General features: G+C 40.9%; 1 protein-coding gene across 2 annotated transcripts; it reads left to right on the forward strand.

Moving 5' to 3' along the window:
• Positions 1 to 1051: 1051 nt before the first annotated feature.
• ZFP64 (ZFP64 zinc finger protein) lies at positions 1052 to 15988 on the forward strand. 2 transcript variants are annotated; one of them, XM_073309377.1, is made up of 6 exons: positions 1052 to 1246; positions 3220 to 3456; positions 4855 to 5016; positions 6221 to 6283; positions 6978 to 7229; positions 12570 to 15988. In XM_073309377.1, exons 1-6 carry the CDS (start codon positions 1198 to 1200, stop codon positions 13868 to 13870), a joined length of 2064 nt encoding a protein of 687 aa, XP_073165478.1. In that variant the 5' UTR covers positions 1052 to 1197; the 3' UTR covers positions 13871 to 15988. The 2 variants fall into 2 exon arrangements, with proteins under 2 accessions (XP_073165478.1, XP_073165479.1); XM_073309378.1 differs by lacking the exon at positions 1052 to 1246 and adding an exon at positions 2153 to 2515.
• Positions 15989 to 27399: the final 11411 nt, after the last annotated feature.

Raw genomic sequence — 27399 nt, forward strand, 5'->3', positions numbered from 1 at the left:
ATCATATAGATGCCACTTTCCCAGGGGAGTAAAACTCTAGTTGGAACATGAACTGTAATTTGAAACTATCCGTTTAGTGTATACACTAAACTGCCAGCATTTATAATTAACTACACACAAAGGACTAGGTGAAAAGAATATTCAGAGTACAAAGTCAAGCACTCAAAAGTGAGGAAATATCAGAATTAAATTTGCCTGTTCAACCTTAATTTACCCCCTTTGTGCAACTGCATTAGGATATAGTCTTTAATCACATAATACTTTTCCAATCTGCTCCCTCTATGCTCTTCTCCCCTCTGCATTTGAGAGAAACTGTTTTCCCTTCTATTCTGCCTCGGAACTAGCAGAGGAATCAGTGAGAGCACAGCAAAGAGATTATTCCTCCTTTTACAGTTGATACCTAGTACGCAGTAGCCTACGGAGTAGAGGCACTTAAAAACGAGGAGTCCGGTGGCACCTTAAAGACTAACGTTTATTTGGGCATAAGCTTTCGAGGGTAAAAAGACTCTATGCATCTGAAGAAGTGGGTTTGTTACCCATGAAAGCTTATGCCCAAATAAATGTCAGTCTTTAAAGTGCCACCGGATTCCTCGTTGTTTTTGTAGACACAGACTAACAGGGCTACCCCTCTGATACTTGGAGGCACTTAATTTGCCTTGCTGTGCTTGTAAATATCCGAGCTGTGGGAGCAGTCCCGGGTGCGCCGTGTGTGGGATGGGTAAACAGGAGCACCCTCTTGTGCAGAGCTGGGGAGAGACAGGCAACAAGCAGCGTGGAGCTGTATGAATAATAACCAGCAAGCCCCAGCCTGCAGACACACACACAGCACCAGCCTGCACCGAGTGCCTATGGAATCCGCAGCAGGCTGCCTGGCGCTGTACAGAGACCCGGCTGCAGCCTGCCCAGCGTAGAGAGACTCTGAACAGGCACCTGCCGAGAGCCGCCCAGAGAGGCGAGGGGCAGCAGCCGCCCCGCTCCCCTGTGTCCCCACGTGCCGTCCCAGAACTAGCAGGTGGGTTCCGGGCCCCGTGAGGGCAGCGGCCTCCGCGGCTGTCACTGAGCATGCTCGCAGCGCGCGGGCACGCTCGGCTTGGGCTTCTCCACGTCCGTCCCTGCCCGGGGCGCGGGGGTCCCCGCCGCCGCCAGTGAGCCTCTTGCCGGGGGGTGGAGCTCCCGGGCCAGGCCGTGCCGCGCGCCATGAACCCGGGCGGCGGGAGGGCGCCGGGCTTCCCGGGCCCCGTGCCGTGTAAGTGCCGAGCGGGCAATGCGCGCTCCGGGGCCCGCGCTGGGGAAGCCGAGCCGAGCCGGGGCCCGGGCAGGCCCCGAAACCTGAGTAGCGCAAGAAGCGGGCGGGAGCCAAGCCCGGGAACGTGGCTCGGGGAGGAACGCGGGGGAGAGCAGCCGGCGGGCTGGGCGGGCTGCCCCGCCGCGCAGCGGGGGCTGGGGGCGGCCGCGGAGAGAGGCTCCCCGGGCGGCCCCGCTTCGGAGTTCCCCCGTCGGGCCGGGGCCTGGGCGAGCAGCAGGTGCCGCCGCCCCAGGCGGGGAGCCGGGGCGCAGCGAGGGGCCGGTCCTCGGAGAGAAGGCGGGCGGCGGCCAGAGCCATCCGCCGCCGCTCAGCGCGGGAGGGCGGACCGCAGCGGGTCCCGGGCTCCGACGCCCCGCCCAGGAAGAAGCCCCTTCTTCCCGGCAGCGGGCGAGAGGCGCTGCCCGGCGGAGATCGACTCTGGCCTGCTGCCGCCCGTCCCCAGCTCTCCTCCGGCCACAGGCTCGCGGAGGAGACGGGCAAGGGGGGTGGAGATCGGGGGTCAGGGAGAAAGAGGGATCTGGGGGGTGAGGGGCGGGAACTGTTCTAGCCCCCCACTGGGGAGGGGGCGTGAGACGCTTGGGGGGCGTTGGGGGCGGGCAGAAGGCTGGGGGCGGCAGGAGTAGGGCACAGAGGTGTGGGGGCAGACAGGGCTGTTAAGGAACAGTAACGGTAAGAAGGAGGAGCTGTGAGTGGGGGAGAAGGCAGGGGGAACAGGTCGGGGACTTAGGGATAGGCCACATGGGGCAGTTAGGGGTAGGGGAGGCAGGGGAAGAAGTTGGATGTTAAGCAGTAAGGGCAAGGGAGGAGGCGGGGCAGAAGGCGGTGGGAGGTAAGGGCAGAAGGCGGTGGGAGGTAAGGGCAGAGGGGAAAAGGCCGTCTTACTGCTTGGGCTCTGCTGGGCAGCACAGAGGATGCCTGCAGGGGAGCCAAGCAAGAGTTACCCTGACACCTCACTCCATTCTGCTTCTAGGACTATCCATGTTCACTAAGGACCCATCCACCCACAATTGGAGCACTGGGCAAGGGGCTACATTTTCTGGGAAAGCTCCCCAGGTGCATAGGGCAAGCCCCCTGGGCTTAATGCAAGGAGCAATGGTGTAGGTCCTTTGGTCCAATTCACAAAGGCATTTTGCAGTAGTACAAGCCTCCTGGCTGTGAGAGTCACTGCGCAGCATGCAAAGATGCAAGTTCCCAGAGCGCAACTGTCATGTAAGCCCCTATAGCCTAGTGAGTAACATGGAAACAGAATGTAACATTATCAGCAACCTAAAGTTCAGCATTGCAGGCATGCAAGTTTCACGAATGAAGTTTCCCAGGAATCTTAGAGTAACTTTTTTTTTTAGGTTGGCTATGATCGAATGGCTTTGCACTTCAGGCTGCTCAGCACACTCTGCTCCTACTGAAGTCAGTGCCCAGAAGCTTCATATACCACTAAATATGTTTAGTTTTTCATTGGTTGTAATACCCATGTGCTGTCATCTGCTGAATGCTATGCCTCTTCACATAAAAGACAGTATTTATAGAAAGAAAAGGTGTACTTGTGGCACCTTAGAGACTAACCAATTTATTTATTATTAATATTAATTTATTAATATAAATTGGTTAGTCTCTAAGGTGCCACAAGTACTCCTTTTCTTTTTGCGAAGACAGACTAACACGGCTGTTACTCTGAAACCTGTTAGTATTTACAGAGTTCAGCATCTTGGTTTCACAGTTCCTATTATAGCTCTCCCAATAGTAGGTGAAAGGGAAATGTTGCAGTTATTCAATGAGAAATTGGAATGCATGATATTCTAATCGAGGTGTTGATCCATTTGATAATCTTATTGGAGTCTCTCTTTGCTTTTGTGTAGGAATGTTTTATGTTTTGATTTCATCAGTGTAAATTATTTGATCTCCTTCCATTTTTGTAGTTCCAGGAGGCACCACTGTCCTAGTGGAGCTCACCCCAGATATCCACATTTGTGGCATTTGCAAGCAGCAGTTCAATAACCTCGATGCCTTCGTTGCTCACAAGCAGAGCGGCTGCCAGCTGATCAGTGCAAATGGAACCACTAGTACAGTCCAGTTTGTTTCAGAAGAAACTGTGCCATCAACACAGACTCAAACCACAACCAGAACAATCACTTCAGAGACTCAGACCATCACAGGTATTGCTTAGGAATTTGAAAGCACACATCCTATAGAAAATAGAAATGTAAGTCCATGTACCCCAGCACATTACGTTAAAACACCAATTTGCACACAAGTATTCACATATGATTTGGTGAGGGAAGGAGAAGCAGTCTGACTACTTTGTTAGCTTTGGTATAACACTATGCACTTAATTTGACAATTAAAACTGTGAATCTGTTTATAGACTGATACAACATGCAGCCAACACTTAATGAAAGGGAAACTGTAATCAGTGGCAGTATTCATGAAAAATACTTAAATTACAGGACATTTTTAGTGGTGCCCTTGTTAACAAACACAGGCTTAGAGTTTTTTTGGTCTTCAGTCCAGGTCCTCCTTATAAGAGAACACTGCACTGGAACAACTGCTCTCACAATTAGTTAGCTAGAAGTATTTACTCAGTATTCCTACCTCTGCAGAGGTTTAAGTTAGGCTGAAGCATATGCAGACCTTTACTTGCATAAAATTACATGCGTGCATGTTTTCAGGCTCAGGGCCTCATTTAATTTGAATTAATTTGAACAGACACATTAATTTTCAGAGAGATTTGCAGAAACGTTTTGGGATAAAGAATCTGATATACAAAAGCCTTAAAACTAGTGAAAAGATAGGATAGTCAAGTGGACTGAATTCAGGGCTGGCTGCCAGGAATTTTTGAGTTCTAATCCCTGCCTGTGATTCACTGGATTTTGGATGAATTTCTTAAATTATCTGCCTCTTATTTACTCACTTGTAAAACAAAGGCAATAATACCAATCTATTTGATGTTAGGAAAGCGGTGAGATTTAATCAACTTAAAAGCCATTAATTGGTCTGCGTTAAAATGTTTTTTCTTACTCTGTTTACAGTTGACACCTAAAATTCCTATAACTGAAAGAGATTAGATATTTTAAAAAAAAAAAACCTATTTTTTCAGTTTGTTTACTTCATACTTTTGACAGCATTTTGTATAAAGCCAGTTTTGCTGTTTCCCCTGAATACTGATTTAGGGCTTCGATCCTGCTAACATTTAACAACATGTATAACTGTATTTATATAAGTAATCTGTCCCCACACAAACAGCAGAAGAAACTGACTCAGCCCTGAGTCCTGTAATTGGATCCACACCATCACACCCTTGTGCTTGTGTAAAATCCCACAGGTTTCAGTGCAATTTTGTACTGGTGCAAATGACTTGCAGGATAGGGGCCTTCGTCAGTTTCTTTTTTGGTTTACCTGGGGCTTTCACTTGTAATAGGTAGAGAAAAACATTTTATAAAAGAATAGGCAAATGTGATTGTAAAACTAGAACTAGGTACGGGTGGTGCTTAATAGAATTTGATACGAACTGGAGATGTTTATACTAAGAAAGTGGGCCATTTTTATGTTTTTAGTTTCTGCTCCAGAGTTTGTTTTTGAGCATGGCTACCAAACATATCTGCCCAGTGAGAGCCGTGAACCTCAGACTGCTGCTGTTGTCTCTCCATCATCAAAAACGCGTTCCAGAAAATCCACTACTGCAGTTGTCCAAAAGAAATTGAACTGCTGCTATCCAGGTTAGGTATTGGCTACGTCGTCCTTTTTTTCTTTCATTTTTGCAATTGGTGGGCTTAGGATAGTTATAAATATGCTAGGCTTGCCTAATTTCATGAAATTAATCTGCACAGAATCTAGAAGACAGCATGATATACTCCTTTACGCCTGATCCTACACAATTAAAGTCAGTGGGAGTTTTGCCATTGACTTCAGTGAGTGTTGAATCCAGCCCTCAGACTCTGATCTTGCTCTAATGATGTGTGCTGGCCAGGGTCACTGGGGCTCTACCTGGCTTCCAGGTGTGCTGACACACATCGCTGTAAAAGTATGTCCTGATTTGTATCTTCCTAACTGTGTTCCCAATCTTGCAACTCATGTGAAGAATCCTGAAAGTTATTTGCACTGTATCCACAGCTCTGATGAACCAAAATGTTTGCAAGGATGTACTGATTTTAAATATTGTCAATATTTAAATCATATTAATCAGTGAAGTTACTGTATAAATTCCTGCAAAACAGATGCTTAATTCTTTCATATAGGATTCAGTTCTGCAAGCCTTGGAAGTTAAACTTTCCTCACATGAGTAGTCTTGTTTATTTAAATAGAGTTTACAGTATTGTTTCAAGTCTTTCCTTTACCTGAGAATCTTATTTCACACGCACAGTCTTAGTTTGCACACACACAAACTTTCAGGGCCCTACCCAGTATTCTGGACTCAGGCAAAACTCCTGAGAATGAAGGCCCCAATGTGTTAGCTAGGCGCCCACTATCTCTAATCTGAGACTATATATGAAATTAATTAGTCTCCCTGTGTCCCCTGTGTACTGTAGAGTGCATCTCAAAACCCAGGCAGAGATTCCACACAATTTGTTTTAGAGATTACCACGAAAAATTCCAGAATGAGTTAATGCAGAGAATGAATTATCTTCTAGGGAAGCACTAGAAGACTAAAGTTTATAGGTAAGTATAGCTACTTACTTATTGTAAGTAAGTGTATGTAAACAAGATGTGGACTTCATTTTCCGGCAATGTTGAATGCCGTCTCTTTATTTTTATACAAACACAGAGCCTTGATATATTTGACAAAGAAATGTTACAGATACATGCCGAGAAAGGCAACATCCTGAATCTGTCAAAGTACATGTCCCCTGTCCCGTTGTCTTGTTAGTTTCTCTTAAATTTAAAAATCTAATTTTTTGTTTGTGGTATCTAATTTATTTTCAGGTTGCCAATTCAAGACATCCTATGGTATGAAAGATGTGGAACGTCATTTAAGAACACACACAGGTAAAATCTAAAGCCATCACCTTCTATTTTTCCTTCTTGTTATTGTCAGTAGATTTTCCAGCAAAATAAGCATCTAGTTTTAGGTGGTACAACCTACATGTTCAAGAGGCACAATCCCTCCCCTAGCTTCTTGGAATGCAAGGACTGTCCTTTTGCATGCCAAGTCTCTCATTATGGTACAAACTACTTTAGTGTAGGCCAGTTTGTAACTTAGTCATCTGGCCTTCAGAGTTCAGAACATTAAAAATGATGTATGCTTCACTCATCACTGACACACGAGAACCTCTGTGGCATGAATGGGAAGCTGTTTTTCAGTGCATCACCGCATTGTACTATAGATTAGGACAAGAAGTTAAAGAAAATCTAGTTTGACACACTAATTCTAAAAAAATATACAAATCATTTTCAAATGAACTTTCAAAAGCTAGTGTAAGGGGACAATTTTTTCAAAGGGTCTTCTGAATTGTAGTTGCAGTGTTTGCATTCCTTACCATCTTTTCTGTGCAGATTAGGAGGAATGGTTAATCTGGAGGTGTTTGAAGGCATAAACATTGGAGTTTAATTAAAGGAGGCCTTTGGAAAATTCAGGCTATTGCGATTTGAAAATTCTATATAGTTTCTTTTTGTTTTGTTAAGTTCCAAGATTGTGTCATTACAAAAATTGTTATTTTGACGCTCTTTTGATGGTTTTCAGGAGATAAGCCCCATAAATGTGAGGTGTGTAGCAAGTGCTTCAGTCGCAAAGATAAGCTGAAGATGCACATGCGTTCCCATACTGGGGTGAAACCTTACAAGTGTAAACACTGTGACTATGCAGCTGCTGACAACAGCAGTCTCAACAAGCACCAGCGCATCCACTCAAATGAGCGTCCTTTTAAATGCCAGATCTGTCCTTATGCGAGCCGCAACTCTAGCCAGCTTACTGTCCATCTCAGATCCCATACTGGTAAGTCTAGACTGTAAGACTTCAAAATGTGTTGGGCCATATTTGAGGTATTTTAATGCTAAAAATGTAGATAGGTGCCCAGTGGGATTTTCAGAAGTGCAGAGGTGTCTGATTCCCAATCTGGAGTCAGTTATAGAACAGTTGCAACAGTTTAACTAAATTGATTGAGATATTGAATTAGTTAAACCAGTACAAACTCCAAATGTAGACACCCTAGAACTATTTTAATTTCTCCATAATTCATCTAGTTTACATCTGCAAATGACCAAATTCAGCTAAACCTCCACAGACCACTGCTGGTGGGTCCCCTCCAGATCAAGGCTGAGGCATGTTAGCAAGACAATAAGAGGAAACTGGCCTTGCTGCTGCCCATGCTATACTTGTTCTGTGAATAGATTATTTCAGTCTCCAGGGTTGTCAGCCCACACACCTTTTGCAAACACTAAATCCATAAGTTCTTATAGTTAAATTATTTTCCTAAATTCTCTTTTAATCAGAGATTAATTCTTGTAGTTTGTATGCAATTTGCTGTAAAGATAACTGATCTTTTTTGTGACAGTACAGTTATCTCTGACATATGATGCTTTTCACTTATTCTGTGGTATTAGATTGTTTCCATGCTTTTTACGGGTTTGATAAGTTCTGTGAATGTTAGCTGCAAAGCGATTACTATTCAGGGTTTACTATATTAGCTTTGAACCTGCTCTAAGTTCTGATTTTGAATTGAGGTATTACACTGTACATTAGTTCAGATGTAGGCAGTGTGGAATTTATTTCCAGCAGATAAAAGAAATAAATCACATGTGAAATGTGGAGGAGCGGCGGGTCAGACCAATCTGTCCTGAGCAGAGGAGTCTTTTATGCTTCACAAATCTGCTGTGATGCCATAGGCAGGACAACTAGGGAGTTGTTTTACAAGGTTCACCTGTTTCTGCTGCTACATAACAGGATGTGATGGGCAGTAGGAATTGTACATGGGGGAGTCAGATAGTAATGATAGATAGAGTCCAGAGAACACCTGATGTAGATTTACCTCCTCTAATGCAAATGTGCGCAGGTACATATATGTAAGCTGTAGCAGTTGTGCCTCTCGAAGGATTAATCCATGGAAGAAGGAAAACAGTAGTTTTGTTTTATTCTTCTCCGCTTTTCCACCAGAGTATGGTAGATTTTTCACTGCCACCTGTGAAGACTGGTTTCAGAGTAACAGCCATGTTAGTCTGTATTCGCATAAAGAAAAGGAGTACTTGTGGCACCTTAGAGACTAACCAATTTATTTGAGCATAAACTTTCATGAGCTACAGCTCACTTCATCGGATGCATCCGATGAAGTGAGCTGTGAAGACTGATGAATTGGCACTTACATATTTTCTGCCACTGGGAGGCCAAGTGGCCCTGATTCGGAAGGGTTCAGCCAGTGAAGAACAAGGAGTGAATAAGCCCTTTGTGATTTTTAGCAGATAAATAGGGTGACATGGGCATGAGAACGCAGGCTTGCTTTGCCAGTTTAAAATCACAGCCTTTGTGTCAAGTTACCCTTTCAGGGCCATATGCTCCCCTCTTCCAAATAAATAATTTGACTTGTTATACTAGAACTTGTGGAATTAAAGTGGTCTCTTCCCTGCTGTTCCAGGTGGATGAGGGAAAGAGGCATGTGCCAGGAGCAGATTCTCTAGGGTCTGCTGAGAAGTCAGCATAGTTCCCAGTTTATCCACATAGAAAAGTTACCCTTCACTTTAGGTTTCATGACTCTTCACTTCATTAGTAGCACAACTCCCTTTGAAACCATGCTGCATTTGCCTTTGCCCTTCCAGGCTTGAAACTAAGATGAATTGCAAACAAAGAGGGGAGTTCTTCAAGTAAGTCTTGTATGGATTACCTCTGGGAACACCTCATTCTGTAGTGGGGATCAGATTTCGTCCCTCCCTCCTATCTATCTCTGGAATGCCTATTCTTGTCCATGGTGGCTAGGAGGCAAGAGGGAATGTGTGTAAGTGTGAGCTGTGTTCCTGTTTCCACAGATTTGAGGTCTTTTCTGACCCCATTACTACTTCCCTTCACTGCTCAGTATGCGATGTCAAGTCTTTAGAGTTTAGTTTCTTGTTCTATCTTTCCCAAGTAAATCTTTTTAGATATGAAGAACTTGTAGGTGTAATTTGTTGCATATAAATACAAAGCTTTAAAAAATGATTACATCCCTATTATTGTTCACTAAGAAATTAAATGGACTGGATTGGGTTAAAAGAAAAATTCAGACAGGTATTCAGGATGCAGGTCCTAATGGTACTGATCAACCATTCTTTGTACTGCAGGAAATCTGTTAGAAATTCATAGAGGTAAATGTCTTTGTGACCTACAGTAGAACCTCAGGTACGAAAATTTTAGGAATGGAGGTTATTCATAACTCTGAAATGTTTATAACTGAACAAAACCTTATGGTTGTTCTTTCAAAAGTTTACAACTGAACATTGACTTAACACAGTTTTGAAACTTTACTATACAGAAGAAAAATGCTGCTTTCCCTTTATTTTTTTTAGTAGTTTACGTTTAACACTACTGTACTGTATTGGCTTTATTTTTATTTATTTATTTATTCTCTGCTGCTGCCTGATTGCATACTCCTGGTTCCAAATGAAGTGTGTGGTTGACTGGTCAGTTCGTAACTCTGAGGTTCTACTGTGTATAATTTGGAGTCAGATTTTATAAACCCTTGCTAATTTGATTAATCCTTTCATTCTCTTAATTTCAGTGGTACAATTCACATGAGTATTAGTTTTCAGGATCAAGGCCCTGAAGTTCTTTGGTACCTCTGCCAGTGTCAAATTATGCAAGGCCAGTAGTGTAAATATGTATAATAGATCAATCTGCAATTTAAAAAACACATGTATTGCAGAATTTGAGTACAAAAGTAACACTGTCAGTCCATTATATGAAAATTTGAGCTATTGAAATATGCACTATGCCTTCATCAGTAAAGTAGGTAAAAATTCAATAACGGAATCTTACAATTCAACTAGAAGAGTATGCAGCTGTGACTGTAAAATAAATAAGCTACACCAGCAACCAGTGTATCTTTGTTAATAAAAATCTTTATCACAAACATAATACGCTATATATCTCAATTATTAAACAGATGTGAGATTTGCACAGTATGCCACAACTTGATTTGAAAAATAAGCAGCTAAATCAATGACAGGTAGCTGGATAAACAAATTATGCAAAATTATACAAATATCACAAAGATCTATAAAATATTAACTATTAAAATAAATTAGCCATATGCAGTTTGATTATTAATGAACAAAGCATTGACTGAACTTAGTACATTCCTGCATTTTATTTGTCTTACATAGCACCCTATAGTTCTTTCACTTTTCTCCTTCCATGGCGTGACAGAGTAATAACAAAATGATGTCTTACTGTTCAAGTGGATCAGAGAAGAACTGTTAAGAATGAATAGTATTGTTTTGAAAATGCTATTTACTACAGTCTGCTTCTTCTTTTGTTTTTTAAATCATATTCGGAACGGAGTCATTGTCTTGTAAGTCCATGCCCTGGATTTGATCCACTGATTATGAATTAAATATATGTGGTTATTTTGGCTGCACATATTGTGACAACCCTACAAATGCAAGAAAATGCAAAGAACAGAGGTTTAGGCCCTGAAGATGCAAATGCTTATACATGTAACTAACTTTACCCATGTGAGTAGTTCCCTTGAAGGAAACGGATTATTCCTGAGGTTAAAGTTGAGTAAATACAAAAACGTTTGCAAGATTTAGCATTTGAATCCTTTGACACAGATTTTCAGCTGCAGCTGTTTCTAGTCTTCATGTGTGTGCCCATAAAAAATTGTGCATGTACATGTACTGTGCGGCACACATCTCTACGTGCATACTAATTTTAAAAAAATCTTTTAACTGTAGTTTGTGGAAAGTTGGTTGGTAACATCATGCAGAATCCTCCATTTCCAACAGTTGAATTGCATTACAAATTGCAAGACAAAACTATTCACTAAATAGTTCCCTAATGTTACATTTCTATATAAGTAAACTCATATGAACCCACACATCATTATTTATCTTTTGCATGTTTCACTCTTTTTAATTTTTCTTTTCCAATTATTGTGCCCCACTACAATTAAATTTTTCCCCATACAAACTGTAGGAAAATCCTATAAATCTGGAGTAACCACTGTATTTTCTGTGCATCCAAGTACATGATACTAAGTGTTGTCCTTCCCTATCACCTTCCCTCTTTGCTTTTTCAACATTTGCTTCAAAAACTGAAAATCTAGCTCAGGGATCGGCAACCTTTGGCACGCGGCTTTGGCAGTTCCCACTGGTCACAGTTCGCCGCTCCAGGCCAATGGGGGCTGCGGGAAGCAGCGGCCAGCACATCCTTCGGCCCGTGCCACTTCCCGCAGCCCCCATTGGCCTGGAGTGGCGAACTGCGGCCAATGGGGGCTGCGAGCAGCCGAACCTGCAGACGCGGCAGGTAAACAAACCGGTCCGGCCCGCCAGGGGGCTTATTTGAAAAATAAAGGTGCAGATTCTACAAATGTAAGAAATTTGAGCCAAATATCCTAGGGCAAATGTGGCATAGAAGAATAGGAATAGACGTGTACATTATTTTGGAGGATGATTTTTAATTTGGGTCTTCAGTGGTAAATATTTTATGATCAAAATATTTTAAAAAGATGATTAGCTAGTAATTTAATTCAACATAGTTTGGAACTGATTTAATACTCCATCATGCTTAAGTTCTCAGCATGACTACAGTTATGTGTATATGCTAACGTATATGTTTAGGAAAGGTTTATAATGCATCAAAATCTAGCAAAGAGACAACTTTTTTGTTTTTTAATGTTTATCTCAATTAGTTGAAAGCATTAGTTGAGACGTTCAATCTTATTAATGAAGGAAGATTGAGAATCTTCAGTAGCTTGTTTTGGAACAGTGTTCCACCATTTATATCACTAAAATGAACTAGAAATGGAGAACATCTGGAATACAAATACCAAGAAACTGCAGGGCCTGCAAGCATGCCCACATGTTCTCTCTACCCACAAGCACTCTGCGCCAGGAGTGGCTACTATGTTTCCCACACAAAAATGTCTCTGATCAGCTACAGATGAAACAAGAGAATGCAACGTTTGAATTTCAGCTCATTAAAGAATTTAGTGCATTGTGGAAATATGATGGGAAATTTTAACTGGAACAAATTGAGTTTACGTACCAGTTTAAGTTTATGCAGTTAATTGCAACTTTCAGTCTATCCCGGAAGTACTGTAGATTCATGGCTTGACTCCTCTAATTTAAATGCGTGTTTTGTTGACAGGAGATGCTCCGTTTCAGTGTCGGATGTGTAGTGCTAAATTTAAAATCAACTCGGACTTGAAGAGGCACATGCGTGTGCACTCTGGAGAGAAGCCATACAAATGTGAGTTCTGTGATGTCCGCTGTGCCATGAAAGGGAACCTGAAATCGCACATCCGTATCAAGCACAGCATGGAGAACACGCTCAAGTGTCCAGAGTGCGAGTTCCAGTGCGGAAACAAAACAACCCTTCGGCATCACTTAAGAGCCCATCAGCCTGAGCAGCCAGTGAAGTGCTCAAAATGCAACTACTCTTGCTCTAACAAGGCAGCTCTCAAGGTGCACGAGAGAATTCACTGCGAGGATCGCCCTTTCAAATGTGACTTTTGTAGCTTTGATACCAAGCAGCGGAGCAATCTGACCACGCACGTGAAGAAAGCCCATGGAGACAAAGTCAAGATCAAAAAGCAAACTACTGAGAAGAAAGAGGGAGATAAGTTAAAGCAGGGCAGCTCCAGGCAAGTAGCCAAATTGGATGCTAAGAAAGCATTTAAATGTGGCCTGTGTGAGGCTTCCTTTGTCCGAGAAGATTCTCTTAGGAGCCATAAGAAACAGCACAGAGAGTATAATGGGACCAAAAGTACTGAACTGGCTGTATTGCAGTTGCACATGGACCCCAGTAGGCAGACCAGTGCCCCAATCACTGTAAGTCACCTTCAAGTCCCCATTCAAGCCACTCAGGTTTCTCCTTACAATGAAGGAAGGGTCAAGATCATTGCTGGCCATCAAGTGCCTCAAGCTAATGGAACAGTTCAGGCTGCTTCAGTGAATGTTATGCCTCCCACATTAGTTGGCCAGGATCAGGAGGACCTATCTGCGAGTAGCCAGTTGCAAATACTGCGCCAAGTCAGTCTACTGGCACCGCCTCATCCCCCTGTTTCTCAAAGCGAAGCTGTGTCAGTGGGGCAGCCGGCCGTTCTTCTCACTGCCCAGGACCAAAGTGACAGCAATGCTCTCCACCAGACTTTGATTTCTGCTGCTTCAGTCAGTAGTCACAGGGCTTCAGCAAGCCAGACTTTCATCAATGATTCTGGAATCAGCTGCTCTGACTTGGAAGGGCTCAATGCTTTGATTCAGGAAGGGGCAACGGAAGTGGCTGTGGTTAGTGATGAAGGTCAGAGTATCTCTGTGTCCACTTCAGCTCCCCCTCCTCCCATCTTTTCCTCATCCTCTCACACACAAGCACCTAAGCAGACCTACTCCATCATTCAAAGTGAAGCCCATACAGCTTCACTGTGTCCTGCAGACTCCATACCGGATTAGTTTTAAAAAACTAGCGCAAATTCCACCCTGGATTGCCTTGTGAAGCCTTGGAGTCAGTGGGATTTTCATGACACTTAGTGAGGGCCAGTTTTTCAGGAGTCCTAAGATTGGCCTCTAAAGTTCCATTTGCACCACTTTGCACATGTAGTCGTATGTTGCATTCTCACATACTCATACAGTGACTTGCACATGAGGGTGTGCACAATTACATGTATTGGAAACTAGAGGCTTCAGTCTTTGAAAAATGTGAACCTAAATATCAAAGCAACTGTTTAAAATTTCACTTTTAAAAAAACTTCCCAGAGCAGGATTTACTTTGCGCAGCAAATGTCTTATTTAAACAAAATAGCTTTTTTTTTAATCAGATGCAAAGAACATCTCGCTTTAAGATACCATCCCCTGTGGAAAAATCTGAGGGCAGGTCTATATTACAAGGGAAAGTCGATCTAAGCTATGCAATTTGAGTTACGTTAGTAGTGTAACTCAAGTCGACACGTAGCTTAGATCTGCTTTCACAGGGTAGGGGTCCAAACTACGCTATGTCAACAGGAGACGCTCTCCTGTAGACTTCCCCTACTCTTTTCCATCTGGTGCAGTACTGGAGTCGACAGGAGAGCAATCTGCAGTCAATTTAGCGGGTCTTCATGAGACCCGCTAAATTGACCCCTGATGTATCGATTGCCACAGCGTGGATCCACTGGTAAGTGGAGACAAGCCCTGAGCAAGGTGGCTTTGTACAACGAACCAAAACAGTTGTTCAGAGACCCATTAACACCTAGCCAGCCTGTCCCAAACCTCCTCTTGCAGGTTACTATAGGACCTACCCTGTAGCTGTGCTCTACTGCATATAAGCCCTGATCAGGCAAAGTATTTAAACGTATGAGCAGCCCCATTGTTTTAAGTGGAACTACTCTCATGCTTAAAATTGAACACGTGCTTAGGTTCTTTGCTGGATTGGGGCTGTGATGGGAGCACCCTCTGTGGTTAATCTGTCTGTTGCTAACATAGTACAGCAGTGGTTCTACTTTTTGGACTTTGTACATGGTACCAATAATTTCCCCAAAACAAACGTCTGTTCATTTTTTTTATTACTTGTTAGACAATTCAAACTACTGGACATAATTCTAATAGAATTTCGTATTATCTAGGTGCTACTATTTAGATGATAAAAAATTAACAGTATATTAAACAACATTAAGAATTAAGGGCCCTAGTCCTTCAACTGCTTATGGATTTGCTTAACTTCACTTGAATAGCCCCACTGAAGTGTTTGCAGGATTGGGGTCTAAATTTGTAAATGTTGATTTTTTTTTTTCATTTAGATTCAGAACCAGACTAATCAGGATGAATTGGAGCCAGATTTTCAAAAGTGCTCAGCACACAGCAGCTCCTAATGTGACAGTTGTCACCAGACTTTTCCAAAATGCTCAGAGCCCTTCTGGCTGAGTTTTTTTTTTTAAAAAAAAATCTGGTCACTGATTTCTAATTACAGGAAAAGTCTATTGAAGTCAATAGGAATTGGGGGCACTTAGCACTGTGGTTGAGACGCTCATGCAGAATCAGGCCCCAAAGTATTTCTGTTAAAATAATAGGCTGTTGTCTGTGTGTTGGTGATATTTTGTGTCATAACAGACTTTTTATGCAAATCATGTATACAGCACGATGCTCTGTATCAGAAGGGTCCTTCAAAAAAAAAATACAATATATTTTTCCAAATACAGTGCTGTAATTTTATGTCATTTGTTTTGGTTTTGAATTATTTGTTTTCAGTTGTGTGATTGAAAACAAATGTATTTTGCATTTCCATCTCTGTTCTTTATATGTAAGAATGCAGCATAAAGAGAGGAAAAAGAAAATGTCCTCAACCTTTTGCAGTACAAAACCTAATTATAGATTCTGTTTTGGGAATCAAAAAGCTAGTTAATTTAAAAAAATATAACTACATTAATATTAGTACAGAACAAGATAGAGGTGGTTATTTGTGTGCTTAACATCACCATGCAATGAATGTGTATTTATATAAAGAAATATGTACATGTCAGTATTTGGCTTCAGCCATAAAAAATCAGTGGATCTGATTAACAGTTTAGTTAGGTCAGTGGTTCCCAAACTTGTTCCGCCGCTTGTGCAGGGAAAGCCCCTGGCGGGCCAGGCTGGTTTGTTTACTTGCCGCGTCCGCAGGTTAGGCCGATCGTGGCTCCCAGTGGCCGCGGTTCGCTGTTAAAGGCCAATGGGAGCTGCTGGAAACGGCGCGGGCTGAGGGATGTACTGGCCGCCACTTCCAAGAGCTCCCATTGGCCTGGAACAGCGAACCGCGGCCACTGGGAGCCGCGATCGGCCTAACCTGCGGACGCGGCAGGTAAACAAACCAGCCCGGCCCGCCAGGGGCTTTCCCTGCACAAGCGGCGGAACAGGTTTGGGAACCACTGAGTTAGGTATATAATATGTGCCTTTTTAGAGAGAGAGAGTGTGTGTGTTTCTCCATGGGTATGAAAACATGTTTTGATAGGATACATAAGTAGGGCCATATTTGAAATTAGTTTTATAGTATCTCTTTAAAAAAAAAGTCCGTTTGCACATGCATTTTCTTCCAGCCTTACTTATGTTTGCTTTCACAAATCTGAATCATATCCTTAAAAATGACATGGGAAAATGCAGACACAAATTATAGGTACAGTTTTAGAACCCTTCACTTTTGTTGACAGAGGAGTTGATTAGATGCGATCTGTATGCATGAATCCACCAGCAATGCCAACTTATTCCATGAAAGCCCTCAATGTAGTTTTTGTTTAGGCCTTAAAATCATGTTCCTTTTAAGAAAGCAGTTCAGAATAATAATCTTGATGCCTGAATCCTGGCTTTGGTTTGATTAGAACAAATTAGCAATATATACCCTCCAACCTTCTGGACGGGAGAAAAGGCTATTGTTTAGTTATAAAATAAATTTTGAGAATGTTAAACAGGGAACTAATTTATTAGTAAAGAAGATGGCTTCTTAGCTCCCAAGCTACACTGCTGTTTAAAGGAGAAATTTGTGGATATCTACATTTAAAAAATATTATCAACAGTCCATACTCTAATATAGTGATTCTTGTTCTCAGCCTTCCATATGATGGTTCCATTTGCAGCTGCTTCTCTTCATAGCTGTCTGAGAGTCATCTGTGCCAATTCCTAAAGTGCTATGGATAGAGGCATGCTGATTTATGGTGAGCTCGCATCTGAGGAGGACTAGTTGCAAGTCATTGAGCAAACCCGCTGTAATGTAAGATCAGAAACGGAATGGGAAGGGCGGTTGCTGTACGCAAAGCGAAGAAGAGGAAAAGTATAGTCTGAGCAATTAATTGGGAGCCTGGAAATTTTGAGTTACAATCCTGACATACTTGGGTTCCCCAACTGTAGAATGGACATAATACTTACTCTCTCAAGCATGTTGAAAACTTAATGATGTTTGTAAAGCACTTTGAAGATGAAATAGCACTTCGTGCTCGTATTATTTGTGGTCACTGATCTTCAGGGTGTGAACTATTGCTTTAGCTGATCGCATAATATTTTACCTATGTTTGAATTAAAGTGCACAGTAAAATATGTGATGATGTAGTAGATCAAGATACATTGGGACTTTTACCGCACTCGAGCAGTATCGCATGTGTCCTTATTGTGTGGCAAACTGGGGTGCTGTAGATTCATGCCCTGGGTTGGCGAGTAGTCAGTTGTCAGGTAGACAGACCCTTAGTATTCTCTGTTCCTCCCAGTCAAACCATCTATAAATGCTTCCGGGTATGTAGTCAGTGTGCACATTCTAACTTGTGAGATTGAGACTGGGGAAATGGTATGTAGTTTGAATATAGTTACAGTGGGCAGGCTGTAGGGAAGAGCAAGCAATAGGTAAAAGAAGACATTAAACAAAACAAGCAAACATTTTAAATCTTTTAACAGCAAACAACATTTTCTCCCCTCTCAAGACAAAACTTCATTGAGCTTCTAAAACCCTAATGCTGTAAGGGAGGGTATTCGGTTTGATCCCTCATTAGTGGAACGACATGGCAAAGCCCTTATTGACTTCTGTGTTAAAGGAACCAGCCCCTTTGTCGTACGCAATGATAGGCAATTGGAGAACAACATTGAAAGCAAACTCAATAAACCAACCACCAAAGGCTTATGCCCACTTTAGGCAAATATATATTTTCAAAATAAACGGGAGAAAAAAGACAAAAGAACAAAAAAAGTAAAGGAATGGGAGAGGAAAGGAGAATGACATCGTGGTTTCCATCTGCTAGAGAAAAATAATCAAAGGTTTCTAAAAAGTTAGACCTAATCTTTTCAAATTTGACAGAGGTCCCCCTTTTCCAAAAGGTACTTGCTCTTTAGCTGCCAGGTGAGCCAACTTGCTATGCCAAGCTTCTGTTCCTGGAGGCAGTCTGTTCTTCCACCTAAGCAATACAAGTCATTTGGATACAAGCACTGCTTTAGAGAACGAAGTTTTCTATGAGTTGGAGAGGTTAAGATGATGGGAGGTATCTATTATCATATTAATCGTCCTACCTACTTCTAGCCAAAAGTATTATTGCATGGGATAGTCCCAAAACATGTGAGCCAGTTTGGTCTGGGAGACCCACATTTCCAGCAGCAGTCTGTTTTGGCAAGGTCAATGCACTGCAATCTATGTGGGGACCAGTGTCAACAAAAACAGCAGAAGATCATTGTTTATCCTTGCAACGTTCTTGTGTCTAAACCTGAAAATCTTGCTCCTACTCTATTTAAATAATGCATTTGGACACCTCTTGACTATAAAATCAACGAGCAAAGTCAAATTCTGGGCATAATAGCAAATTTGCTCATAGGGGAATCTATGATAATTGGAATTTTAGGTGGCAACCCAAACATATGAAATATTTAGGAATCCTCAGCCCCAGTGAGCTGGAGAATCTGTTCAAAATTAATTTAGAGCCCATTTTAGTTCATTGAGATATTTGGGCAGAGGGCAAATCCTTACTCTTAGCCTTTGGGCCAAAATTTATATTATCAAAATGAATATGCTTCCCAAAATGTATACCCTGTGAGTTCTCCCAGTTACTATTCCTCCATTTTATTTTAGGAAAATTAACAATTTTTTTAAAATACTTCTCTGTGGGTGGATAGGAGGCCAAGACTGGCTTTATTTGACTATAACAGGGTTCAAAAAAGAACTAAAGTTCATGGAGGATAGGTCCATCAATGGCTATTAACCAGGATGTACAGGGATGGTGTCCCTACCTTGTGTTTGTCAGAAGCTGGGAATGGGCGATGGGATGGATCACTTGATGATGTTTATTCATTCCCTGTGGGGCACCTGACATTGGCCACTGTCCACTGAATGCATCCGATGAAGTGAGCTATAGCTCACGAAAGCTTATGCTCAGATAAATTAGTTAGTCTCTAAGGTGCCACAAGTCCTCCTATCGGAAGACAGGATACCAAGCTAGATGGACCTTTGGTCTGACCCAGTATGACCATTCTTATGTTCTTAAGTAAATTACAATTCCCAATCACAGCTGGAGGCTTCTGTTTCCCCAACTTTCAGCATTATCATGCAGACTTTATCATCAGCTAGACAGCCCTCTGGCTCCAGAGCATAATAGTGGAACAAGAGTTGGTCCATCCCCTCCAGTTGGCAGGAATGCTGGGTTCAATTTATTATGGTTTTGATTTTAGAATGTCTTCTACAGCATTGGCTACCAGAGACTCACGGGCTAGTTTGGCTAGAAAATTTAAATTCCATCTCATCTCACACGTTGATGCTGTACTTCGAGGCAACCATTTGTTGAAAATTGACAAGCTACCATTTAGTGTGGAAAGTAGAAGGATAAGAGGATAATTTTGTCTGTTTATTACAGTTTTTCCAATATAAATGCACAAACCTTTAGTTGCTGGAAAGCAAGATTCGGTAGTTTTCATATCTCTGTATGCAGCTATTACTGTATATTGGATTTCAGATTTCTTTAAAGTGATGATGAAATATTTTATATCATCTGTAGGTGGTGCCAGAGATTCAGATAAAATTTGAGCTTAGCCAGTTACTTGAAGTACATATATTTCCTGTGAAACAGAAACTTTGTGATTTTCTGTCTTCAACTCTTTGCTAGTTGCAAATGAAAAAACATCTCTATAGCTACTTCCATAAGAAGTTGCAGGACACTTAACAGCAAAAATTGTCAGCATGTTAAGAGCAATTAAAAGAACAAACTATGACACTCAGTAAAGATCTGTGTTGTCCCACTCAAAGCAGATTTCTAGATAGAACCAATTTAATGTAAGTGTACAGAAAATTAATTTTAAAAACTCCCTTTCAATTTAGTTTTAATCTGTAAACAGTTTGCAGCCTGTAGTAGAGCAGCTGAGTAAGTTGCGTAAAATAAGCAAAGTCAGCACAAGTGTTATTGGTCAAAATTGGCTGAATTTACACTTGTGCAGCTCCTCTGTGTGTGCACTACTGTATCAGAGTTCCCAGGAGCCTTATATTAACTCCAGTGTCACCATTAGACAATTCTGTTATCTGCATTTCACTTTCTCGAAACAGAGTTGTTTGCCTTTTAAAATAGGAAACCAGTAGATTGATGTATTATGAAGGCTAGCCCTTTATGCTAGTCCTATGTATAGTTGTAAGATAAACAGGAAAGATAAAAAGGTGAGAATGAATAGACAATGGCATAGTACTGCTGTCTTCAACAGTTCAGCGGTTTGCATTACACTCGAGGAAATAATCTATAGAGTTAGGTTTTTCCCCCCTCCATACTACAAAAATAGGGTAGCCTGAAATAAAGTTGATTTTTTTTCTTCCACAGAACACTAACACAAACATGCAGTGCTGACCATTGTGTATTAGAGCTGATAGAGCGTGTTGCTTTAATATCTGATACTTGTTTAGTATGTTCATGCTGCTATCAACTGAATTATTGTTTCCTTGTTAATTCATAACAAGTCCCTCTCTCTTATGGAGCTTGTTTGTTTTTCTTGAGTGCCATGGAATTCATAGATCCTCCTGGAATTCCGCCACGGTCATCAGGTTCTTAAGCAATTTGTCTGTCCTTTCTGGTGAAAATAATATGTGTACATATATAGTGTACATTTATAGTGTCCATCATCTGAGGATTTGAAATATGAGGATCCTCGAAGTTTGAGTGCAGATATTTACATAAGCCTCACAACATCCCTGTGGTAAGTATTTACAGCTATTTTACAGTTGGGTAAACTAAGGCATAGAGTTTGTGGTTTGGCCAAAATGTAACCTTATCAGTTAGTGGCAGAGTCCAGAACAGAATTCAGGAGTCCTGGCTACTAGACAGAAGTACCTTCCACTCTACACAAAATAGATCATGCTTAGTTTCCGCTGCAGTAAATTCTGCTCACCGTAAGAGGAACATATCAAATATAGGGTAAATTTTTTCAACAGTGCTTAAACGGTGTATGAGACTAACTTCCATTGACTTTCTTTGGGACTTAGAAGCATAAGTCACATAGGCATTTATGAACATTTTACCCACTGAGCCCAAGGCATGAGTGCTATATCAGTTATAGTCCTGACTTTTTAATAATGATGTTTTCATCCTGGACTATTTTCAGTAATAATAACAATAACTCACTAGCTATTAGCAACAACACTAAGAAATCATTGATTCTTAGTATACATATTTCAAGTAAAATATTTTCCCCACACTTAAGGCTTTTGTTTACTATGTGACATTGATTGTAAAAATAGGCCTTGGTTTCATAGACGATGAACTGTCATTTGTAAGAGTGACTGTACTATATTATTAGTCTTAATGTTTTATGTAATTTTTCCTGTGTTTTCTTGTAATGTAACAGATGGAAGCACACAAAACCAAAAGAGGAAAATGCCTGTAACATGTTTCATTTTGTGTCAGTATTGCAGTTATCTGTGTGATCTCAAGTGTCATGTGCCGCAATGTCTATGCGAGCACAGTGGGGTGGATTATGGGCTTATCTTCAGGGCCATATGCTATTTTCCTCAATCAGTGACACTACTCTCCCCGTCTCTGGGGGACTTAGTCTGTGACTTATACCAATACAGTTTACCTGTGCATAAAACCGCCGTAAACACTAATGCACATTGAAGCTTGATTTATCAACTCTGCCAGAGGTTGGCACTGGTGGAGCTACACCAGTCGTCACTTACACTGGCTGAAATCAGGCCAAATCCCCACTGTAGATGAGCCCTTAAGATGAGTATGATTTTGCCCAAAGTTAAGTCATGGCTGGTCTAGGCTTGGAAATATGAGTTGAAACCCTAGCCCCACTTGAAGTCGATGGGACTTTGACCCATGGAAGTATCACATTTTGGCCTTCATTCCACATACAGTCTCAGTGACTCTGGCAGAACCAATAGTAGTGTAGGGTACCATTCAATGTGAATAAGAATATCACACTCTGAGCCGTAGGGTTTTTTTAATTATTAATCTTTATGAGGAAAAGATGAAAATGTTAGAAAAATGCAGAGACACTTTCTCTGAGTTACAAGCAATTATAAAATGCCTTTTTGTGTTTTAAAAAAGAAATGTTGCACAATATTTTTCTGTAGCTCTCTCTCATCTGACCTTTTTCCATGTTGGCAGCCAGCTTGCATTCAGTGTCTGTCCTTGCAATTGATGTTCTACTATCAATACAATATTTGGTATGTCCTCTGTGGAGAGGCCTGCATCCTGTAATTTCAGTGGTATTGATTTGATGATCTAATAGCCTTTTGCATCTCCAGTTAGAAAATCTTTAATCTTTTTTATTTAAATTTTAAGACAAGAAACCAACTTTACAAGTAACTAATGTCCTTCATCAATTATCCAGCTAACCTTTCATAAGATAATGGTTTCTATAGTGACCTCTAGGAAATAATGTCTCAGATATAATTGTGAATTAGAAGTCTTTAATAGGGAAAGACTTATTTTCTCTCCCAGATATCTAGTTCTGCCTTGGCATTAAGTGTGGTTTGGCTGAAATTTTTCTTGGTTAATGGCAAAAGAAAGGTGAATTTTATGGAAAAAAGAATCAAGTGAATAGGATAAAGTAGTATTTTAAAGTTTTACAAAAGAAATTAGATTTTCTTTCAGTATATTCTTGCATCTGTTTGCCCACCTAACTGAAAGACTCTGTTCTTAAACATCTTTCATTCTACCAGGACCCCAGAAGGATAGAGAAATGAGGGACACAAAACCATTATTCCTTCACTGTAGACTGGAGAACTTTCTGCAACCTCAGATGCAGGATTCTCTATTTCTGATGTAAATTTTCAACAGTGAAAGAGAGGGATCTTTGCAACTAAAATGAGTGATAGTCTTCAGAATGAGGGACATTTAAGAAGTATTTACAAAGTTTAGCTCCACTAGGATAAGCAGCATTGCAGGCATAGGCCAGGTCTCTGCTACAATCTTTTGCCATCATAGCTATGTTGGTCAAGAGCGTGATGAAGTATGATATGCAAGTGACATACCTCTGCAGGCTAAGGCCTTGTCTACGCTGCCACTTTACAGCACTGCAACTTTCTCGCTCAGAGATGTGAAAAAACACACCCCTGAGCGCTGCAAGTTTCAGCGCTGTAAAATGGCAGTGTAGACAGTGCACCAGCACTGGTAGTTACCCCCCTCGCAGGGGTGGTTTTTTTTACAGCGCTGGGAGAGCTCTCTCCCAGTGCTGGTGCCACAGCAAAGCTTTAACGTTACTAGTGAAGACATACCCTAAAGCTCCTGATGTAGGTGCGCTTATACCAGCAAAAAAATGAGCTTTGGGGATTATAGCTTATTTCACTTATGGAAGGGCCAAAATAAGCTATTCCAGCAAAAGCACTCCCTTGGTCAGACTGAGGTCACATCTTCAATGTTTTCTTCGCATGTAGGAGAGCTAGAAGCTTAGGCCAGTATTCTCTAATCCACTAAGGCTACTTTGCATCACATCATATAATCAGTACAGAGTGACAATAAAATGGCTAGAGACAGCCTGTGGAAATTCCCTTGTGTAAAAGAGCTCTCCATTGGCCAAGGTAGGTTGTTGTCCAGCCACACCCCGTTTCTTGAAAAGTGGCGGGGAAGGGGCATGACAGGCATATGGTGGAACACAGCTGCACTACATCTGCTCGTCCACTGGAGTAAGCTCTGTTATATCAGCAGTAAAAGTTAAAACTGGCCCCTTACTGCTCCACCTTTCACTGTGGCCCAAACAGCCAAGAATCAGGGACTGCTACTTCTCCATCACCTTTTTGCTTGTAGTGTATCCTTAGGTAACTCACTCGCAGATTTCAGTTTTTAAAACGTAAAATATTCCCAGTTCCTTTTGAGAATAGACCAGGGCAGGAGTGTTGCAACATTATAAATGTGAAGTATTAATATAGGCCAAGATTTTTTTATTATTTTTTAAGACTCTAAAGTTAGGTTGCTAAAATCCTATTCAGGCATCTAGATCAGTGGCTTGATTTCCAGAAGTGCTGCTGACCCTGTAACACTTCTGGAAATCAAGCCACTGATGTAAGTTTCTAATTTCATAATTGACACCTATTTTCTTCTAAATCTTCGCCTTAGTGCTACTGGAAACCCTCTTTAAGTGGGTCACAAAAAATATACTTGCTGCTGGATGAGATACTACAGTGATGAGCAAGGTATAAATACCTAGATAGATACTCTAGATAATCACATTTGAGGGCTGCATAATGGCCTGAAGGAGAATGTGAAAGAACAGGAATGTATAAACCTTAAACTGTATAATGCATAGCAGGCAAATAATTCAAGTTCTCTGGGAAATGCCTTTCCTTAACATTCATGGAGGGTTTTTTGTCTGTCCTTTTGCTAAAACTGTACAGCAACATGAGATGCCTCTGCAGAGAGATGTAAAATGAAATGGGTAAATAGCGGGTTTTTAAAATTTTATAAGCCTGATTTAAAGCCTGTTAATGTCAATAGAAAACTTTCCGTTGACCTCCCAGGACTTTGGATCAGACTCTGCATACAGTGTGGCTAGGAGAAAATGAACAAGTTGCAAACTTTTGCTTTTTTCCCTTCCTTTAAAAGTGTTCAAAATTTGTCATACAAAAATCAATTTTTAAACAATATTAAATGCTGCCTGCTTTGTAAATCCATGTAGATCAGCAGACGGTATTACTTTTAATAGTGATATTCATGATGGGGGGAAGGGGATTGCCAGCAAAATTGCTTTTTGGTTGACTCTGCTTGAGAAGTGCTCTGCAGGGACCCATTCCCAATTGATTATCTTTCACTGCTAATAGCTTCAAAGACTATGCTGTGGACAGTCCACTTTTACATTTAAATATAAATCATGATAGCCTTGACAGACTGATGATCAAGGAAAAAAAGGGAAGAAAAAAACAGTAAAATAGATGTACATCTGATATAACTTTCACCACCTCCTCCAGGGCAGTTGTAATAAAACTAAGATGTTTACAGTTTGATAAAGCTCTTTATAATGGATTGTGAGTGAAGGCTCTCCCCAAAAGATCTACAATTGATGGTCTCCAAATAGCATGTCAGCATTAAAGGTGCCACAAGTACTCCTTTTCTTTTTACAGTGTCAATGACTCCCATTTATACCTTGTTTGAAACTGAGAATAAAGTTCTAAGCACTGAAACAACTAGTGTGGGCTGGTCTCAGCTAAGTGTATATAATTCAGTACTTTGATGAAACTAAAGCAAAAGAGAGATCTGGTAAATCAGCAAGGAGTCTGGTGGCACCTTAAAGACTAATAGATTTATTTGAGCATAAGCTTTCGTGGATAAAAATCCCACTTCTTCAGATGCACGGAGTGAAAATTACAGATGCAGCCATAAATATACTGACACATGAAGAGAAGGGAGTTAATCTGGTAAATCATCTGGTAAATCAGATTGTTTGCAGTGGAATCATACTAATAAACCCAACCTACTAATATTGTCTTTGATGTGGCATCATCTACAAAACACATGTTTAGAAATATGTAGCTGCATATATAACACACAAGATCCTTATACGGGGCCTGATCTAAAGCTCCTTGAAGTCAATAGGATTCCTGCCATGGACTTCAGTGGGCTCTGGATCAGGCTCCATGTCAGAATGCACTCAGTGATATTCCTCGATACAAAAAATTGCATAACTTTTCCATAGGTTGAACTTAATTAGGAAAAGACCAAATAAAGCAAATCAGTTTGTGCTACTTGCCCGTTTATCTTTCTGACATGTCAATAATCTATTAATATTCTGTGCCAGATGTTTAACTATTTTACATTGGATAGTTGCATACCTATATTGCTGCATTTGCATATTTAAATCCAATAATTACATGCACAAAATTCATAATTTAGCCATTTAGCTACACAATTATACAAGTTCTGTGTGACATCCAAGTATTTACATGCACAATTAGCCTGTTCTTTAAGAAAACCATGAGTTTTAGATGACATAGTGAAGACTGACTAGGAAACAATAAAACCTAAAGAAAAAAAGGTTGCCAGGCAAACACAATGCAGCATCAATATGAAGTGTCTAGTACATCAAACAAAAAGTTGATTCCTTCTAGATCACAGGAGATCAGAGCTGTTTTTAAAGTTAAAATATTAAATATAATTATACAAATATAAGTAGAGAAAGAACTTTGATTTGAACAAACCCAAAGCATATTGCTTGAGGGAACCCTCACAACTGAGCCCCCTGTCTTCCTAATTTAAAGCTATGCTGCTTTAAAACTGTTACTAACAGCAGACGTATTTTCCTGTGGTTCATTCTTCTTGGTGAAGTAGGGAATTCAGCAGTGGAAAACTTTCAGTGAAACCTGTCATGCTTATCCTTCCAGCTGACTTATCTGATGTAAGTAGGTATCACTATCATAATACAAAATAGTTTGGTAGCAAGGAGGTAGTTAGAATGGCTGATGAGCTGAGCCATCGGTAGCAAATGGATTTCTATTAGATAAATGCAACCCTCAGGCATAATGAAGCACAAGTTATGGCCAAGTGTCAGTGATCATCTTATAGTAATAATACCCTTGGAGTTGTTTTTTTCATGATCATGAATAATTTATTGCAGTTTAAGAAAGAGGGCAAAGTTAGAAATGCAGAACAATTATATCCGCTAAATTCTGCAATCCAGGAATTGACCTAATTTAATATTTTAGAAAGCTGGTTAATCACAGTTAAATGAGTCCAAGGAATTTTAAAACAAATTGTTTGGTAGAGAAGCAAATAAAGTGTTGCTGCAATTGCTGAAACAGAGGTCAAAGCCCCTACATGAACATACTCACTTTATACCTACAACCTGTTGATAATGATATCAATGCAAAGTTGCCTGTTAAAGCTGCGTTTAAAAGCAAGTCTCCTTTCTACTCCATGGAAATCTGCTATAAAATCTGCTATAAATACCCACTTTATAACAATGGCCCAATATATAAGTTACTTAGTTCAAAAGAAGAGCTTTCGGTGGGAGGGGGAGGAGTAGAGTAACAGTAATGTGTTGTAAAAGCTAAGTGGCTTTATTGGCACTTTAAAATACCCTTTTATGCTGAACAC

This window comes from Lepidochelys kempii, chromosome 13, assembly GCF_965140265.1.
Source record: "Lepidochelys kempii isolate rLepKem1 chromosome 13, rLepKem1.hap2, whole genome shotgun sequence".
Classification (NCBI taxonomy): domain Eukaryota; kingdom Metazoa; phylum Chordata; order Testudines; family Cheloniidae; genus Lepidochelys; species Lepidochelys kempii.